The sequence below is a fragment of the Callithrix jacchus genome, chromosome 13, assembly GCF_049354715.1.
Source record: "Callithrix jacchus isolate 240 chromosome 13, calJac240_pri, whole genome shotgun sequence".
Classification (NCBI taxonomy): domain Eukaryota; kingdom Metazoa; phylum Chordata; class Mammalia; order Primates; family Cebidae; genus Callithrix; species Callithrix jacchus.
In genome coordinates, this window is record NC_133514.1 from 100,139,246 (window position 1) to 100,159,302 (window position 20,057).

Consider the following 20,057-nt stretch of genomic DNA (forward strand, 5'->3'; position numbering starts at 1 on the left):
ACCTAAAGAAATTGAAGATCAGCAGTTGATAGCTTTCTTTTGCTTGTTATTCTGTGAGGCACCAGACTCTGGCACCATACTGCCTGGATTATAACCAAAATAAGTTATCCCACCTCCCTGGGTCTCAGTCCCCTCATCTACGAAGAGGGGAATAACATGGTCTGCTTATTTCATTGGGTGGATATGCAAAAATTAAGAAGTTTGTATAAAAGCATCTGGAACAGCATCTGGCACATCACATGTGCTACAAAAGTTTGCCTTTTTGCTATGCTTATTGGATTCTCTGTAGCAGCAGTCCCCAACCTTTTCATGGAAGACAAGTTTTCCATGGACCCGAGTGGGATCGATGGTTTTGTGATGAAGCTGTTTCTCCTCAGATCGTCAGGCATTTGATTCTCATAAGGAGTGTGCAACCTAGATCTCTTGCAGGCACAGTTCTCAGTAGGGTTTGCACACCTGTGAGAATCTAATGCTGCCACTGACCTGACAGGAGGCAAAGTCTCACTTACTTGTCACTCACCTTCCTACTGTGTGGCCTGGTTCCTAAGAGACCATGGACAGGTACCAATCCATGGCACAGGGGTTAAGGACCCTGTTCTGTAGTATAGCATACTAATGCATGCTTATACACCCTTCCATATGCCATTGTGAAATTTATATAAAGGATGACAACAGCTGTTTTGTAGTCGACCTTTGCTAAAACCACTTCTTGTTTTAAATTAAAATATTATATGATGCACTTTTATCAAGACCCAGTGGTGAGGCAGAAACTAGCCTCTTTAAGCACCTAAGTGATTTGATGTAAGTGTTGACAATTGTAAACTAGAGGGACATAGAAGAGAGTTAATGGGCAATAAATGAATGGGAGCACGTGTTTAAGGAAAATAGGGTGCAGAGTGAGTACTAATGTCTTTTGAAAAATGGTAGAAGAGGACTTAGAGCAGGGGCTGATCATCTGGGGTTTTGTCAGTGGATGCCTCGCAATGTTTCTGCACCCCCAAGACTCTGTCCATTGGCTCAGGTGTGCACATCTCACTCTCCTAACGTTAACTTGGGGGCACTTCAAATGTCAGCCATCTGCATGCCAATAACTGTATAAGCTTTTTCTTTTCAAAGAGTTCTAGTCAATTATTTTTTAATGAAGATCATCAGCCCAATTGCTATTTTCTTATAAAATAAGCATATGCTGGCCATTCTGCTTAGTGTTATGAGAAACTATAATGACATCCAATCTCCTAATTTCAGTACTCAGTCTGGTTTGAAATTCCACATCTTGGCTTGGCACAGTGGCTCACGACTATAATCCCAGCACTTTGGGAGGCTGAGGCAGGTGAATCACTTGGGGTCTGGAGTTTGAGACCAGACTGGCCAACATGGGGAAACCCTGTCTCCAATAAAAATACAAAAGTTAGCCGGGCATGCACCTATAATCCTAGCTACTTGGGAGGCTGAGGCAGGAGAATTGCTTGAACCTGAGAGGCAGAGGTTGCAGTGAGCCAAAATTGAGCCATTGACACTGCACTCCAGCCTGAATGACAGAGTAAGACTTTGTCTCAAAAAAAAAAAAAAAAAAATTCCACATCTTGAGAGGTAGTTGAATAAGGTGACCTCTAAGATACCATCCAACTCTAAGATGTCTGGATTGGAAAGCTTAGGGTTTAAGAAAGGAAAAGCCATTGAAATTATTAAAAAGCTGAGAAATGAGACCTGAAAGGAAAGGTCATAGTCACTGATATTTTTTTTTTAATCTTGAAAACAGTAAGTAAAAGAGGGGACAAGTTGCCACAACAGTCCCTCAACCCTTTAAAAGGCTGTCACCCTAAGACTCACCACCAGCTGTTCTCCATCCCTACTGAGGCCAGGACAAGAGGAAGCAAGCTTCAACTGCAGTGTTTTGGATTTAGATTTGATACAGGGAAAAATTTCCTGACAGCACACATTGTTAAACACTGAAAAGGGTCCTCAGGGGCGATTTGGGAATCTTTCTCTGGAGATGTTTGAAAACAGAATAGATGTTCATCTGTCTGACCTGCTTCACTGTAGCTCTTTCCACACACACAACAGAATGGGTGACCTTTCAGTGTTCTTGGCAACATCATGTGCTCTTAAGAGTTTATGCACAAAAAGACTTGAGAAGGCTTAGTTCATCGTGATAATTAAATTGGACTTGAGCCTTCTAATCGGCCATAGATGAGCTTATCTATTTTTTAATGGTGTTATTATCTGCCTAAATTATTTGTTCAATCTATAATTTGTTTCCTTGAGCAGATGAACCTTAAATAGCTAATAAAATTTTCATAAATTGGTTGCTTGGGAGAAAAGAAGGGGGGATTTTTTTTCCTTGAACATAATTAATTCTTAACTTTTGAACTCTTTTGAAATGCTCTTTTTTGATGAGCCTTTCTCTTGCCTAACAAAGCTGTCAGTCAGAGCGATGTCTTTGTCTTCTCCCTGCCTTGAGCAGTTACCTCCCTGCCAGCCAGCCATGAAATCTGCAGGCTCCTGTATTGGGATGTCAGAAAGGCATGTAAATCAGGCCCTGGTTCACCCTCCTCAGCTGCCCATTTTCTGACTTCAGCTGCTATCGATATGTGAGAGATACCAAATGTACAATTAGTGCTACAAACACACGCTGCGCTTCACTTGGCATTGTCGAGTATCACTGAGTGGGAGCCGCACTGGGAAGATGCAGGTATTTGCAGGTCTTTGGTATCACCTCTCCTTTTCGGAGTTCTTCCTCACTTCTGAGGCACTGACTGTCTGAATTTCTGACCTGTCTCACCTGTTTCCTGCCTCCATACACACACAGACACTTCATTCAGGCTCACCCTAAAGTCAGGGCATCTGCCATGCTTGTACCTCCTGAAAACAAGCTTGTCTCGTTTGCCCTCTGCCAGAGCACATTCTAGGGAAAATGCTTCAGGTGAAGGCATAATTGTGTTTTTTGAGATTTCAGAGGCCATGTGCAGCCAACTAGGGAGGACATCTTTCGGCTCAGCAGACCTTTCAAGCGCCCCTCAAATTGCAGCTACCTGACTTAATCTAAAGTCAGCCACGCTGCTTCCCAGGAAGCCCACAGCCATGCTGGCCGCTTCCCTCTCAGCCCCTAAGACCTTGGGGGTTGTCAAGGTTTAGACGACGTTCTGGCATTTTTGCAGTTTGTTAGTAAATGTTATATAAAATACATGGGAGGAATCTTTTCCCTGTGCTGGTATGTATGACAGGGGAATTTTACCTACTTTTGGAAATCTTGTTTTCATAATTTGTGTTAAAATTAAGAAAATGGTTTCTTTAGGTAGGATTTTGTGTTCTCCTTTAAAGAAACATGAGACCTGCAAATAAATATAAGATGTTCTCTTTAATTTTATTCAACCTCAAAGTGGGTTTGTTTCAAGTCCCAAACTTGTCATTTGGGAGCTGAAAGACCATGTGCAGGGCAGTTTTAAAGAGAATATTCTAGAAAGTCATGGCTTCTGTTGATGCTGACCATATCATTTTAGAAATTCTCATTTCTGTTTCCCTCTCTGTACAACTAGGTTAATGATATTCCTTTGCAAAGCACATTGAAAATGTATGTTAAAAGTTGTTGGGTACATTAAGTATTGTTCATTATTCTACTTATCAGTACCTTTTCTTTAATTAGAAAACAGGGTGGAGGTGTTTAACAGCCCAACACTCTATCTCCTGCAGAGATAACTGCTTGAATTTTTGTAATTGTTCATAGTACTTCCTGAATTTGATTAATTTCTTTATATTCCTTTTCTGTCTTTTCAAGACAGCAATTTATTTGACTAAAAACATAACCAGGCATGATACTCATTTGCATATAAAAAGTCTGCTGAACCTCTTTTTATGTTGAAACCTGCTGGTTTTGGAAAATCTTCTTCAGGGTCCAGCATTTGAGACCGAAACCATCCAATCCGCTCCATCACAAAGCACTTACAAGTTGTTCTCTGTGATCCGCACAGCTGCATCTCTAATGCCAGAGTAGAGGTTAAAATCAGTTCAGGTGGTGCCTGCACGGATCTTACAAGTTCAGAGAGTCTGAACAGAAGACAATGGCAACATTTCCATTACAGTGAAGGCTGAAGCACCTCTCAGGCTGAGATTGTAATGAACTCACCAGATGTACCAAGCCATTTACAACTGTGATCTTCCCTGCACTGTTGGATCGGTACTTGCTCTTACAAGACAGCAGGTCTGTCTATCAGCTGCAGTCAGCACTCTGTGGTTTTTCTTTAGGTTGCTTTAAAAAGGTAGCCTGTGGGGCACCTAGCAGCATCATGGTGTGTGTGTGTGTGTGTGTGTGTGTGTGTGTGTGTGTGTGTGTGATCTGATCCAAGATGTAGTCCCCCTTTAGTTGAACTCAGTATATGACAGGACTTCAACAACAAATGAAAACAGAACAATGAGGAATAAAGTGAGAAGGAGGAAGTATTTATTACTCAGTGTATAGAACGAGCATAAATTTAGTTCTGAGCTTCCTGGCAGTAAAGCAAGCCAGTGTTAGGTTATGTAATTATTGTTACATGATAAAAGAAAACAACAGATTTATCTGGAAAAACAAACATTTGCCTGGCAAAAAATCACAGTCTGGACTTACTTCCCAAGATCTTCTATGAGAGACACTGCAGTGAACAGTGTCTTCAGCTGACATAGACATACTCTTCACATGATATTTTAAATACTAGCCAGATGAAGACGAAAAAATGAAATATTTAGAGAAGACTGTTCTGGAGAAGCAAATATGGTCCCAGTGAGTCTGTTTTGTTACTTTTACAAAAGGCTAACTTGCTAGCCTCAAAGAAAGGACTATGGATGTGTCCGTTGGGTTGTAACATCCTTTGAACCTGCTTGTTGTACCCTGCTCACTGTTGTGTTCTCCAAATTACTGAAGCAACCTTCTGGTTGCTGATTAAGGAAGGCTGCTAAGCAGAAGGAGGCAGGCTTGGCATTCTGTTTTGAAATTAGGGGCCCAATATCCAGGAGGAGGAACAGTCCACTTATACACAGAGTTGGGTTCTGGGGGCTTTCAAGAAGCGTCAGTTTTTCTTAGAAGAACTTTTAGTCTACTCACAGTTTTAGAGGATATTAGGATCCCAGAGCATGGAAGAAGCTTTGGATTTTGAATCAAATATTTGTAATAGAAAGGTTGCATTCAATGCCAGGAGGGACCAGGCAGGAAAAAAGTGAGCTGGGCAGCCTGGTACACAGTCTTCTTTTGTGTCAGTGCTGGACTGGTGAAGGGAGGAGCTCATGCCCAGGCTGAAGTGCTTACTGCCACTCACCCTGGCTGATGCTGCCACATGTGAACAAAGGCCCACTATTGCCCAATCCTCCAGCTTTTCCGGAGAGGCCGGAAGTCTTGATTTTACATAAGTTCTGATTAATTAGAAATATGGGCTCAAAAAAATTTTATTTTTTGCGTTTTTGCAGGCCAAACCAAACACATTTATGATCTGATTTCAGCTTAAGGGTTTTGAGTTTGCAATCTCTGTTATAAGTCAGGGCCTTACTGTTCTAGTATATTAACCATAAAATGGCTTCAGATTGACCCAACAGAATTTCAGACTTTTAGCAGAACTGAACCTTGATTTTAAAAATGCTTTCCCAACAAGCTCATTAAACTGACCTAGTAAGTGGGAATGACCAGTTTTTCTGATTTAATTGGTTAAAAGCTTTTTTCCTGCCTGAATAATTCTCATTCCAGAATAGTTGATGTTAAGCTGGTTTCTTGTGATAATTATTCAGCAAGTGCAATCCATTTCTTAAATTAGTGTACTTATGGGCCAGCATCATGAGTAATCACATCTGTTTAATCACATGCCACAGTCTGAAGTCCGTGTTTGTAGGCAACCTGCTACACTACGTGATGCTGATGCTGAGATATGTGATTAAGGTGTCGTTTTGGAGAGGGGTTCAGTCAATGGTATACTCAAGTGGTTGAGTTCTATGACTGATTATATGTGTCTGGTCATCTCTAAGGCAGGAGTAAGAAAAATATTAAAAGTATTGAATTCTTATGTGTCATACATTGTGCAGAACGCTATGTATTACCTCATTGAAGCTTTACAAAGCTCTTTGAGCTAGATATTACCATCATCATTGTTCCTACTTTAGAAACATGGGTACTCTGAGAGGTTAAGTGCCTTAAATCCCATGGCCTTAGGTTCCACAGTTAGTACCTAGTGGAGCTCACATGCAAACCCAGGAAGTCTGGCTCACATCAGTGCTCTCTCCCTGCCCAAAGCCCAGTTTCATACCAATGTAACTCTTTTTTGAGTGTTAGAAAACAAGTGTTATTTGGGACACCACAGTCCCTTGACAGTCTAATAATAAGACAGGACAGAATGTGAAGGCAGTGAGGAATGTGCTTATGTCCCTAGACCTGTTTTCTGTCTTCTTCCTCATCTTAGGCATTCAAATATGTGTTATAAAAAAAGTTGTCTGAAATGTACAGTATATATGAGCCAAATCACATAACAAGCCTGATGCTCCCACTGAGATTCAGGTTTCACAATTCTTTATCAAAAATGACAGCCGGAAGCCAACCTGTCCTGAATTGTCTTTAAGGGCACACATTTCCAATTCCTTTCTAGACAAAGGAAGGAGACCTACCTACAGCTGGTAAGCCAGATTGAATATTGGTTAATGTGGCAGAGGCATGGTTTTTAGTAGTTGAGTGCAGGGAGATTAATACAATATTATGCTAATTTGCTTAGTATCCAGTGTCTTCTGTAATTATTAATATCATCAGACTTGAGTATTGTTTTTATTAGAGAGGACCTTTTCTCAAAGACCTAGTCTAAAATACAACTTCCTTTTTATTATTCATGGTTAAATCAATGATAGCTATTTGGCAGAAGTTCAAAACTATCCCTATTAACTTGTTTTTAATGGTATTTGATTTATATGTGTGCCCAAGCCTCCCACATGGGTGTGGATGTATATTTACTAATTGCAGCTATGTGCGTTTAAACCGTGTTATTGGTGCAAAATGAAGCATAAAGCATGATTATTAAGGAGACAGAATTATAGTCTTTAACTCCTTCCACAACAGGGATTTTTATAATACAGCTTTGGTTGTTTTTTATTTCAGATGAGCAATGTTCCTGGATATTTTTGGTATCCGTTTCTTACCTTTTTAATTGTAAAATTCTCCCCTGTGATGGACATAAATGAATTAGCACATTGGTTTGCCCATTAATATATGCTTTTTCTTTGAGCTCATGCTGCCCTCTCAACTAGGAGGCAGGTGGACACCTCAGAATAAGACTGGAGTCCTTGGAGAGTTCCCTCAATGAGAGAATGTCAGTTGCTTTGCTTATTTTTCTAAGCTGAATTTCATAAACAAAGAAGATGACAGCATCTAATACCCGTGATGCAACTTGTTCAACATTGAATGCATTCATGTGTGTATTTGTCATTGTCCTGCGGAATGCTTACCATTAATGATGTCTGAATTTTATTTTAGACAATCCATGGACACAAGGGACCAATCACTGCAGTGGCTTTTGCTCCTGATGGGCGATATCTCGCCACCTACTCAAACACCGACAGCCACATTTCTTTTTGGCAGGTAAGGATAGGTGCTCCAGGGTCTTAAAGCGTATACTGCATGATATGCCTTTGGTAGTAAGCCTTCCTGCTGAACCTACCCGCCGGCCTTCCTTCCTGCCCTCCCTCCATCTTTTCAGCAGACATCCAGTCTGTATCGATTGCTGGTGATACGCCAGGCACTAGCACGCAGGGTGCCGAGAATACAATTAGCAGTTTGGAAAGAGGGGCATCTGCTCTCATGGAGCTTGCAGTCTGGAGTAGACATACATAAATAAGCAATTAGGGTCCAAGGGGAGCCTGAGAGTAAGTTTGTGGGAAGGCTTTCCAGAGGAAGTGACACCTAAGCTAAGGCTTGAGTGATGTGTAGGAAGAGCTGGATGTTCACAGCACATCAGGGGGTATAGGTGGTTAGGAAGGGGGCGCAGGTGCACAAGTAGCCCTGAGGAAGGCCGGGCATATTTGAGTGCCTGGCCCAAGAGGAATCCGGCAGGAGAAGCCTCACTGGCTCCAGCCATTCGTTTACACAAGGACTTCACACAAGGTCCCTTGGTCTGTGACTCTAGCAGGGTGTAGGGCATAGGGCAGTAAGATGTTTTCCTCATGTACACCTCATGTCCCTTTTGTGATTATCTCGTTTTTCTTTGCATTCTGAATTTCTCACATAATACTCATAATTCTCAAACTATTCAAAACATTTCGTAAGATCTCAAATAGTCTTTGGTAAGCAGTTCATGAGAATGCGTCTTTAATTCTGAATAAAACGAATATTAATTTTGAGCCACTAGTTTTGGCAATAGAATGTGTTTTATCCTCACTGCTTAATTGCTATCCCATCTTCTTTTTAATTACTTTACTCTTTTAGTCCTGATAATTATCAAAAAGTTAAACATTACCAACACCCCCAAAAAAGTTAATTTAAAATTTTGTTGTTACCTTGATTTTCTTAGGATGCCATGATGTTTTATGAGACTCAGTTGATTGCTTTGAAAGCTAAAACAAAACAAAAGTTTAAACAAGGCTTCAGCACAATTGGGTGATAGTTGAAAAAAATCAATAGGTAATAAAATGTAAAACGGATACAATAAATCACTTAATTAACAACAGGCTATTAAAGCATGACAACTTCAAAATCTGTCTCAGACTTCTTCTTTTATCTAATTTAGTTTTCCAGTTTATTTTCTCATTAGCCTTTCCTCCAGAATATATCTCCAGCATCTTAATTTGCTCATATTAAGCTCTCTTTATCAGAGATCACACCCAGCCCTCGTTTTCTTCGTGAGTAACCACAGCACTGGTGTTTACCACTCCTGAAATTCCACAGTGATTCTGTTAGGTGTCCATAAGCTGGGCTTCTGCAGCAGTGGTTCTTTAAGGAGTTTACCTACCGATTATTGTCCGCCCCCACTCATTTCTAACTCCATGGCCTCTATTATGTCAGCTGTACTTTGATACAAATTTTCTTTTATTTCCTGTTCTCTTGGGATCTCAGAGTAATATTTATGTAAAGCTCCACTCATTCCACATGTATTGTAACCAAGTGGTAGGTATTGGCCTGTGTATTAGAGACACAGAGATCAGTAAGTCGTGTATCCTGTTTGCTGGACCTGTGTTCTGTCATGTTTTCTTCTTTGGAATAAACAAACAAAACATCTCTCTTTTCCAACTTCCTTTCTGCTAAGAAAACAATTTGTTATATAAGGAATACCTCAGATAGTAGCCAGATTTGAAACTTGCTTCAGTATTTTCTGGAATATTTTAAATGGGATTTTGTAAATGGTAAATTATCTTTTTCCCCTTAGATCGTCAAGGTTTTATTTGGATATGCTCATCCCTTCCTTGAATATTTTTCTATTTATATCAAAATTACTGTCCAGGTCATTGATGGGATTATAGGCCACATGCTTTTCACGTAGAGACCAAGCTCATTTATTAGACAGCTGCTTCCTTTTGAGATAACATCTTTTCGTCTTCCAGCCCCTCTGAAGGCTTCTGTTGTTGACCCTGGGCTTCTCCAAGTACACTCACATCTGTGTGCCTGGATACGTGGCTTTTCACACAGTGGGGCTGCAGCACATTTCTTAGTCCATAACGTCTATGTGCCTGGACCTGTGGCTTTGCACACAGTGGGGCTGCAGCATATTTCTTAGGCCATAACATCTGTGTGCCTGGACATGGGGCTTTGCACTCATTGGGGCTGCAGCACATTTCTTAGTCCATAAGCTCACCTGTTCCAAAGGCTGCTTCATATTATCTGCACATGCCAGAGTCAAAGCAGTCCAGGCAGCACCCAGGTCATTTTTGCCTCTAAAACCAATGCCAGAATTTAAAATGCAGCCCATTTCTTAATGTTTAGGTTATACCCAACTCAGTCTTGAAATTTTAAGGAAAGATACAAAAACAGATTATTTCTGCTCACTCAGGAAAATACAATGAAATCTCTTCCAAAAGTGTCATTGTCTTATTTGAATTAAAGAGGGTCCAAAAACAGTATTAGATGTACTGCTGCTTTCCCCAAATGGCTTTGCTGATTTATTTAGATACATGCTGTTTTCTTGTAATGATGTAGGAGAGTACTTTTATATTATTCCAGTAAATGTACTGTAATATATTTTGAAAACTTAATGAAGTCTTATTAATACAGAACCTTACTAAAGCTATCAGCTATTAAAATCTTTGCTGAGAAATGAGTGTTAATGAGAAATACTGGTTGGATAATTACTTAAGTGACTTAGTAAGGTCTGTGTGCAGCATTACTTACATTGAGAATAGCATTAAAACATTTCCTGTTGTGATGAATTATATCTGTGTGTTGTGTGTTCAGAAAATAATCTTCACAGAACCAGTTTTGTGAAGCATTTGTTTTTGAAGGGGAGAAAAAAGCCAAAGTTTCATTTGAGTGAATGGACATTCTTATCTACAAATGATGCGATTTGGCATCAAGCCCTTTGATTTCCTGATCCCATGTTTCTGCAGCGTGACTATTTCACTTCTCTGTATCCATTGGTATTTGAGCAAGTGGAGGAGTTTGGTAATGAAATACAGTCACAGTTCTCTCACCTAAACCTTACCACCACCCTCCAACAAATATCCTCTTTCAGAAATGCTAATAATAAATTAGGTAGATACTGTTTCATTTATTTTTATTTACTTCATTATGTAGTAGAATACTATTCAGCCATTTAAAAGGAATAATGTAAATCTGTAGTCATTAACAAGAGAAGATTGCCCTCAACATTTTATTGAACAAAAAAAGCAAATTATGAAACTACATTTTAATATAAGCTTCTTTATATTAAATTTTTAAATCTACTCCTCTTCATCTTTATGTATATGTGGAGGTCTGGAAGGTTGTTTACCGAAATTTTAACAGTGACTGTCTTTGGGAAATGAGATTTCAGGGGATTTTTGCTTTCTTTTTTTGTGCTTTTATTATTTGAATTTTCCACAGTGAGTAGTTACTATCTTTGTAATCAAGAAAAAGTGAATGTTACCAAATCTCATAATTCCACATAGTTTGCATTCATTAAAGACTCAGGATGTCTTTACTTGAGCATCTTTTGTAGCCATTTGCTGGCCAAAAAAGCATTAATATTGAATAACAAAATAGTTGTTTCAAAGAGAGTTATTTGCCTGATTTATTGGAAAAATTAATGCACGTACTATAATACTTAAGATTCATGCTGAATATGAAGAGGTCACAGGGAAAAGTTGATCATGAGCATTGAGTTTTAGCAAACGTGGGGGTCTTTATCATTTCAACTGTGTGCAGCTATAATAGTTATGTCCCTTATAGAATTTCACATATCCCTATTCTGAGTCAGGAAGGCTATCTGACCCAACTGAAGGCCTTTTTCAAAGTAGGGACGGCTCAGGTTGTAAGAGGAACGCAGTTGTACTGGCCTTTTCTAAAATCTTTATAGCATTCCCATGAGATATTCTCTCCCTTTTCATGTTTAGCTCTTAACTCATTTTTTGTTTGTGGCTAAATTTGAAGAGAGGAATTAAAAATAAGGAAGTGTCGGAGCATTATATGCCCCTTGCATTTTGAGTTACCAGCAGAAGTCAAGCTTTGTACATATATTCATTGAAAATCTATAAAGAATGAAAAATACCTTGTAGTTATTTATCAACTGAGAAATGAGATTTTTTCTAAAACACGATGCCTGTTGATGCCAGTTAATGTTAACCAGCAATCTTCTGGGTCATTCGGATCTTTTCTTTGGGAAGACTAAATTACTGTGTGCTGTTGTTTTTTGTGTAAGTGGAAACTATCAAATCAAGCTCACCATCATTATTTGTATTTTAACTATTTGGAAGCACCCAAGAAAGCAATAAGGCCTTGATTTTTATCTTTTGTGAGCTTTTTGCGAAAAGGAGAGAAGGAAGCAGAGAAACAAGCTTCTGAAAGGGTGACAGTAAGGAACCACCTGGCTGAAAACGGGAACCAAACTTTAACAGAAAGAGTTAACAATAACCATACATTTGGTTTTAAAATGTGACCTCGTACACTAGTGATTTTTTTTCACCTCTGTGTTGTGTTCGGCACTATTATTAATGCAGGAAAATCAGTAACATTAGTCATCTTAAAAGGGTTATTACTCAAGATGATTTAAATTGTGAAAATGTCAGTGGAGCCTGCACGCACTCTGCTAGAGATGCCATGATTTACGCCCTCTGACACCATCCTGCTGCTGAGAAGGGCTAGAAAAAGGAATGGCTTGTGTTTTGCACTGATCCACATGCAGGGGATGATACCAGTGATAACACATCTTAAATGTCCTAGGATTTGCCAGGGTTCCATGGATCAACCATTTGTAGATGTTGGATCATAATCTGCATGCTTCATGCAAATCTCTAGGCTCTTACACATAGAGGTGGAGGTTATACTGGAGAGAAGCATTGGAAATGAAAATTGATGCAAAGAAAAAATATTACATCTCAGGCTTCTTTCCTGATTTTCAGTATTCTTTCCATGTGATTTTATAATAGGACAAATGATGCAATTGGAAACATTTTAAGTAATATTTAGAATCTGAAGAAATCTTCAGACTCAGTTGCTTAGGAAACAGTTCACTCAGTCAACTGCCATTCAATATTTAATACTTCAATCTGAATGCATCGTTGTTCATGATTCATAATTTCCATGTTATTTTTTGTTTATATGAATGGATTAAGAAAACCTAAAATTTAAATCCAATCCAGAAAAACTGCCAAAAAGCGGAAATCACCAATTGATAAAAAGGTATTGTCAATAAACTATTAAGAGCGACTCTTCTTAGTATGATAGCAAAACAGTGAGGCACAGACATAGTGTTGAGATGAAATTGATTTTGTTCTGCACTTTATAATAAGCCAGAGCTTTCCAGAGAGCAAGTTTTTAAAAAGCAAGTGAGGAGTGATGGTATTAGTAGGTGGGAAATGGGGGTGGGAAGAGTTTTGAGCTTTGTTTGATCCAGTAAACTGTCACTCTATCTACTGCTTAACTTTGCTTCATTTTCTTGAACTAATTACAAATCCCAAAGCTTGTCTTCGTTGACTCATCCTTCAGGGAATGCAGTTAGCGTTGTTGTAAAGAACATAAAGGTCTGCAGTTTTAAATACCGACAAGTTCCAAATACCTGTGTTGTCTAAATGAACCATTTTATTGAGAGCTGTAATTGAGCTCTCTTCCTAAAGCTCCATGGACTCTCCCATTGTCAGGTTCTGCAGGCACACCAAAAGGAACGTTTGAGAGGTTAAGAACAAGCTCAGGTGAATGAGAGTAGCCATGATGGAGGAGAAAGTGGCCAGAAGAGATCGACCCAATCTCTGTGATAGGGAAACAGAGAGGGCTCTTCAAGTGACACATGTGCTCTCCTGTCCCTCTAGATGAACACGTCACTGCTGGGAAGCATTGGCATGCTGAACTCGGCACCTCAGCTGCGTTGCATTAAAACCTACCAGGTGCCCCCTGTGCAGCCCGCGTCCCCCGGCTCCCACAATGCCCTCAAGCTGGCCCGGCTCATCTGGACTTCTAACCGCAACGTCATCCTCATGGCTCATGATGGGAAGGAGCACCGCTTCATGGTCTAACGCTGCTGCCTGCCGCCGTGACTGTGTTTTAGTTCTCTCAATTCTCTAAGCCGATGTTGCTCTGTCCTTCCTCACACCAGATTGTTCCTCGGGGCCTGCCCACCCTAGTGCCATCCAAGGGCGTGGCTGGGTCTTGTCACTTGTGCAATGCTTCTCGGGGGCAGACCCCGCTTGGGCCATCTATCGATTCAGAGGCACACACACACACACGCTCTGCAGCTTGTGGCTATCCTGTCACCAGGTAGTTTTTCCTTACCAGAGATGGGAGGGGAAAGCCTGCAGTTCCTGGGAACGCTCTTGTTGCTTGGTGCAACAGAAGCACAAAAATCAATAAACACTGTGATTGCACTCCCAGCCCAGATCAGCATTTTTAGCCATCTCAACCCCATCTCTGAAGTGCTGCTTGAATCTGGCCGTTCTGACACTGGGTGTTGAGGTCATGTGGCAGTCCTCATGGTGGAAATTATTGCCCTTTGAATTCCCTAAAATATTGTTTACCAAAAAGATTCTGTGTTTACATCTTCTTTTCTTCTGGTGATTGCTACGGAATTACTCAATCCAATTTCCTAGGGTTTAGCTACTACCTTCTTTATCAACAGCTAACTGATTTGAGATTCATGAGAAAATATACACACACAAAAATATTTTCCTTGCAGAAAATAGTTTTCCAGACACTCAGCCTTCCAAAGTGCTCATCTCTTGCTTAATTGACAGTGTATTTAGTAGTTTAAAATAAAGATGGTTACTCCTTATGATCTAGTTAATGTAATTATCCAGTCACTGTAACTAACCTCTGGAAGGGACTTTGGTGATAAAGAGCCAAGTTCAGAAGCATAGCGTGTACCTAAAATGAAGACTCGCCTATCTACTGCTACAGATCCTACTGAAGAAAGAGCTTACCTCTTTCCCCCAGAAAACTTACATCCTGTACTTCCTATATGTGTGGCATGTGTCAGTTACGAAATTATTATAACTCAGCCTTCAAGCTACTACTGATCAACTAAAGGAAAGCTAATAAGGTATTTCTTTTAAACAACTATTCTGGAAAAGTCATAACTATGGCACAAATGTTCAGGAGTATGAATAAAAATGTGTGGGCTCTCAATTTGTTAGAGCAAACATTGCAATGAGCGTGTTCATTTTACTTCTAAGTAAGCTTTAACTTGCTTCCTATGTCTAATTGTGCTGGTTCTAGCTCATAATGAAAAAAATTTATAGAATAATATTTTCTATGAATTGCTCCTAACATTGATCTGTATATAGTGTGGGGGGGGGGGGTTGGCTAATTGTTGGTTGGGTGGTTAGCTGGGTGAAATTGTTTATTATGCAAAAATAGAAAACTATTTGTTAAATTCAGAGAAAATATGTGAAGTTTACAAAAGGATAATAGGAGGATTCAGTCTTAAAAGTTTAGGTTGTCAGAGTTTATGTAATATACAAAAAGGAGGATGAAGGTCTAGGAACAAACATTGGTTATTTCACCGAAGCAGAGTTTTAAAGAACATGTTAAGAAATTAAGACCACTAGAACATCTCCTTCATATTGACATGATGTTATTTCCACTGATGGCAAATCTATACTGTTCCTTGGTTTTAGAGCTGGGTGTTCTTTCAAACATGAATTTATGCACTTGCATGTACATTGTATTTATAAAGATTATATATGTAGTTTCCAAGGGAGAAACAAAGATCTATACAGTGTAGACTTTGGTGAACATGCTGTCGTGTCCGGTACAGACAGAGAAATGTAAGGTCAACTAAAAGGCTCACTCTGTCTTCCAGTGGGCCCAGAGTCTTCTCTAGACCCAACATATGTTTACTTTATGAACTTAAATGGAAATTAATGTATCGTAGACTACATCTCTATTTGGAATGATGAGGTAAATGTATACCCTAGCATTGTGTTTGTTTGACAAAATATTCTGTGCATCAGGAAAGAGGTGTGGGAGCGGTAGGCAGCCCGCCGCAACACACGGGTGGCTCCCACCGCCACGAAGGTTGAAGGCAAAGTCAGGAACCGCAGAGGGGCAACAGCCCTGGGCCACGGGGTGGACCAGCCTCTCACATGTTCTGTCTGCACTGACTGCCAAGGCCAGTAGAAAGCTATGGCTGCAGAACCCTGGGGTGGATGCTGTTTGATGATTAGGCCATCTCTAACTGCTAAACTAATACCTGCATTCTTGTTAATATCAATCTCTCCTGGGCTCTTTTAATAGCCACAGTCCCAAACTTCATCCCAGCTTAGATTTCTCAGCACTGAGGTAAATTCTGCATTGTCATCCCAGCGTACACCTTTAATGTTTTATTGATTTCACTGGCACTGTATTTGGACCTGTCCTTGTATATGTAGAGACATATGTGGTTTCATTGGTAATTTACAAGCAAAAGATGACATGACGTTACACCTGTATGAAAATGTAATGATTGAACTCCCTGTGTACAGCGAGTGAATTAAAATGTCTGCGTCAATAGACATTTCTTAATGATTCCACTTAATAGATTATATGTGTGCTGAATGTTCCTGTGTACATATGTGTGTTAAATAAAACAATTGTATTGAAAACTGTTTTTCTCACGTTATTACCTTCTCCGGTGTTCACTCATCTTATCCTCAGTTGAAATCCGTATGCTCCCCTCACCCTGCTGCCTCTGATCATTCATTTCCCTGGAGAACTGGCTTGGGAAAGGCGACTTATCCCCAGAGGACAGTAGAGTAGAAGTGAGACAACCAGAGAGAAACTCTTCCTCCAGAAACTCAATGGCACCCTCTGTAGTTTGGGCAAGGGCATTGCATGCCTGTTGCTTTATCTCTACCCGACATGCTCCCAAATAGACTGTTATTGGCACCAAATCATATCTTGTCAGATGGGATGGCATGGGTTGGCTGCCTCTCAGGAGCTGGGCTGAGATCATTAAATTCATTGCATTTCATACTCAGTTTGGAGTTGAATTTTAATCCCTGAGGTAAAGGGTATAATCAGTTTTCAGAAAAAGCAAGAATAATGAAATAGGTCCTTATTGCTCATAGGGTGTTATGTGTAAGTAGCATATGTACTTCTTTTCTCTTAATTATTTCAGATCAGAACACAAAAGCTTGAATTGAGTCAATTATCATGTAACAGTATAATATTCTACAGGACTTTGGTGAACTTCACAGGAGTGGTCTGAGGCATCTTTGGCCCTATCAAATGCCCATTGTGGGCCCCGGGAAATGTTTTAATATCTCATGACTTAAATGTATTCTTATAGGGAAAATAGGGCCAATAACGGTTCTATATGATCAGTGATCACATAAACTGATCAAATGTGGAAAGGCCGTGACATTAATAGGAAGGTAAAGCCAAGCAGCGCTGGGTGAACTTTCACCTTTCACCCCTTCCGGCTGACTGACAGAGCTGAGTGTTGAAGAAAATCAATACTTTGGAGCCAGGAGGGAAATATTTCCACCCTCTAACTAGAGAATGTATTTTGACAAGGCCAAGATAATCCAAGCTGCACAGGAGAAAGAGAAAAGAAGACTCATTTTTAAAGCCTGACACTTCAAGGTGTTTTTGTGCAATGGTTTATAGATTGTCAATACATACAAATACCAAAGGTCAAAAAGAAAAGCCAGAAGAATTTCAAAAATTAGATGTTCAGTTCTTTTTGTTGTTTACAAAATAGAAAAAAAAAAGACTACAGTTTTGTGCTCGTAATTTTCCTTTAATGAACCAAGCTCACAATGGTGTGTTTCAAGGTGCTCATCTCTCTTTAGTCAAAACTTAAATTTTGTAGCAGTAGCACTATGAATATTGAATGCTCAAGAGGCATTCAGACTTCCTGCTTCTTCTCTACACTTTTGGCTACAATTTTTTTTTAAGTGGTTATATTGTTTTGTGTTAACATCTCAGAATTTGGTTTTGCAATTCATGTTGATTCTGCGATAATGGCATTGTAAATTCTGGATCCTCCTTCACACTCAGTTCAATCCTCTGCATAAGAAAAGAGTTCTTATACCTAGAACTTAATTTTTTTCTAGTTTCCCAAGTCCCTTTAAGAAAATTACTTATGAAGATATTCTAATTAGTGTCTTTCTGAATGAGAGGTTTATGCACCTCTAGGAAGTTGGTAAGCAATTCATTCTTACCAGCAAGATTAAAGCCATTCATTCTGTAGACAAATACCTCCAGCAGATGGATATAGATTCTTTGCTTCTCTACTGATAAGAAAATGAAGAAGCCAATGATGCCCATACCTTCCAGACAAGCTCAGAAGGACAAAGGAATCCAAAGTATCTCAAGTACATCATCAGGCCTGCTGCAAACATATGCTAATTATGAGTATTAAAAATACAGTGAAAATAAAGCTTCTAGTTATATACCTTCCTACTCATTAGTAAATTCCATTCTATTCTGAGGAGACAGATCAGACTGGAAATTTTTATTTTGTTTTGTTTCAAAAAACACAGCCCGCCAAACCTCCTCAATATTCTGAGATTTCCCAAAGAAGGCCAGGAGTCTAGCACATGCTTGAATTGTAGGGGTATCAGGTAAACGTGCAGCATCTGTGAAATCCATTGTATTGCACCTGCCAAATGCTTGAAAGAGTAGCACATGGGAAATACTCAATAGACATAAGCTAGTATTTTTTTTTTTTTTTTTGAGACGGAGTTTCGCTCTTGTTACCCAGGCTGGAGTGCAATGTCGCGATCTCGGCTCACCGCAACCTCCGCCTCCTGGGTTCAGGCAATTCTCCTGCCTCAGCCTCCTGAGTACCTGGGATTACAGGCACGCCACCGTGCCCAGCTAATTTTTTGTAATTTTTAGTAGAGACGGGGTTTCACCATGTTGACCAGGATGGTCTCGATCTGTTGACCTCGTGATCCACCCGCCTCGGCCTCCCAAAGTGCTGGGATTACAGGCTTGAGCCACCGCGCCCGACCATAAGCTAGTATTTTTAGGAGACAGGAGTCCTTATTGATCATGGATAAACAAGATTACCTGTGTTCTTTGGAAAACTGTTGAGTTTTTGTTTTATTTTCATCTCTATCTGGACTCCACAAATAGGTCTAGACATCCTATCCAAAGGAGGGCTCCCGTGGTTTTGTCTGTATTTCCCAGCTGCTTTGCCATATTGCTGTGTTGCCATCCCACTTCTCACCAAAATTTGTAGGCATGAAGAAATGCCAAAATACATGCCAATGGAGGAAACTGGTTGGTTGTGGTTGAAGTTACCACTGATTCCTCAAAAAGAAAGACCACCGCATTAAATTTAGGGCTGTATTAGCACCAGGGATGACTTTGAGTTTCTTAATGAGTTTCTTCGAAATATGCATCTATCAAGATGGAATAATACTCTGGACAAAGTATTATAGAGTGGAATCACCCAAGCAAAAGAAACAATGTGGAGGTTCTGTTGCCAGTATCTTCTTGTTCCAAGTTAGCATCATAATGACTTAGTGCTTTAGTTTTCCCAAATTTGAAATGTGTTCTCTTAGACAGCGGTCCTCCACCCCTAGTATGAGTCGGTGCCCTGTGAGGAACCAGGCTGCACAGCAGAAGGTGAGCGGTGGGGAGCCAGCAAAGTTTCATCTGTATTTACAGAACTCCGGGTCACTTGCATTACTGCCTGAGCTCTGCCTCCTGTCATATCAGCTGCACCATTAGATTCTCCTAAGAGCATGAATCCTATTGTGAACTGTGCATGCGAGAGATCTAGGTTGCACTCTCCTTATGAGAATCTAATACCCAGCACTGTCTTTCATTATCCCCAGACAGGACCATTTAGTTGCAGGAAAAAAGCTCAGGGCTCCCACTGATTCTACATTATGGTGAGTTGTATAATTATTTTATTATACACATATAACATATATACATTTATACATATATAATAATGTAAATAATAGAAATAAAGTGCACAATAAATATAATGCATTTGAATGATCCCAAAACCGTCCCCAACCACCACTCTGTGAAAAAATTGTCTTCCACGAAACTGGTCCCTCGTGCAAAAAAGATTGGGGACTGAGGCTCTAAAACTTGACAAATCCAGTGGCACTTCAAGTTTTAGTGAAAGACCACTTTGCTCAGAGTCTTATTCAATCTTGATAGATGCATATTTGGAAGAAACTCAAAGTCATCCCTGGTGCTAATACGAGCCCTAAATTTAATGCGATGGTCTTTTTTTTGAGGAATCAGTGATAACTTCAGCCACAACCAACCAGTTTCCTTCATTGGGGTGTATTTTGGTATTTATTGTATTTTAGCTATGAATAAAGATACATCAATGAAACATTTGTATTCAATGAGCAAGTTTTTACTGAAGCTCAGAATATACCAAGCATATGTTCTTTATTTTATTTTCCTCTTGCTGATGAGCTCACAATCTCACCAAGAACCATAACACTATGGAATAAATGCTAAGACCAAGAGCAATGAGAACAAAGGA

The 20,057-nt window shown here is 39.8% G+C and overlaps 1 protein-coding gene across 6 annotated transcripts in view; it reads left to right on the forward strand.

Moving 5' to 3' along the window:
• The window catches only part of WDR7 (WD repeat domain 7), a 390,067-nt gene extending 373,873 nt beyond the window's left edge, over positions 1 to 16,194 (forward strand). For all 6 annotated transcript variants that reach the window (XM_054244247.2, XM_078348222.1, XM_035271195.3 and 3 more), the window contains 2 exons: positions 7,475 to 7,579; positions 13,429 to 16,194. In XM_054244247.2, the coding sequence (XP_054100222.2) occupies positions 7,475 to 7,579; positions 13,429 to 13,632 (309 nt within the window). In that variant the 3' untranslated portion in view covers positions 13,633 to 16,194. The remainder of the gene's footprint in view (positions 1 to 7,474; positions 7,580 to 13,428) is intronic.
• The last annotated feature ends 3,863 nt before the right edge of the window (positions 16,195 to 20,057 follow it).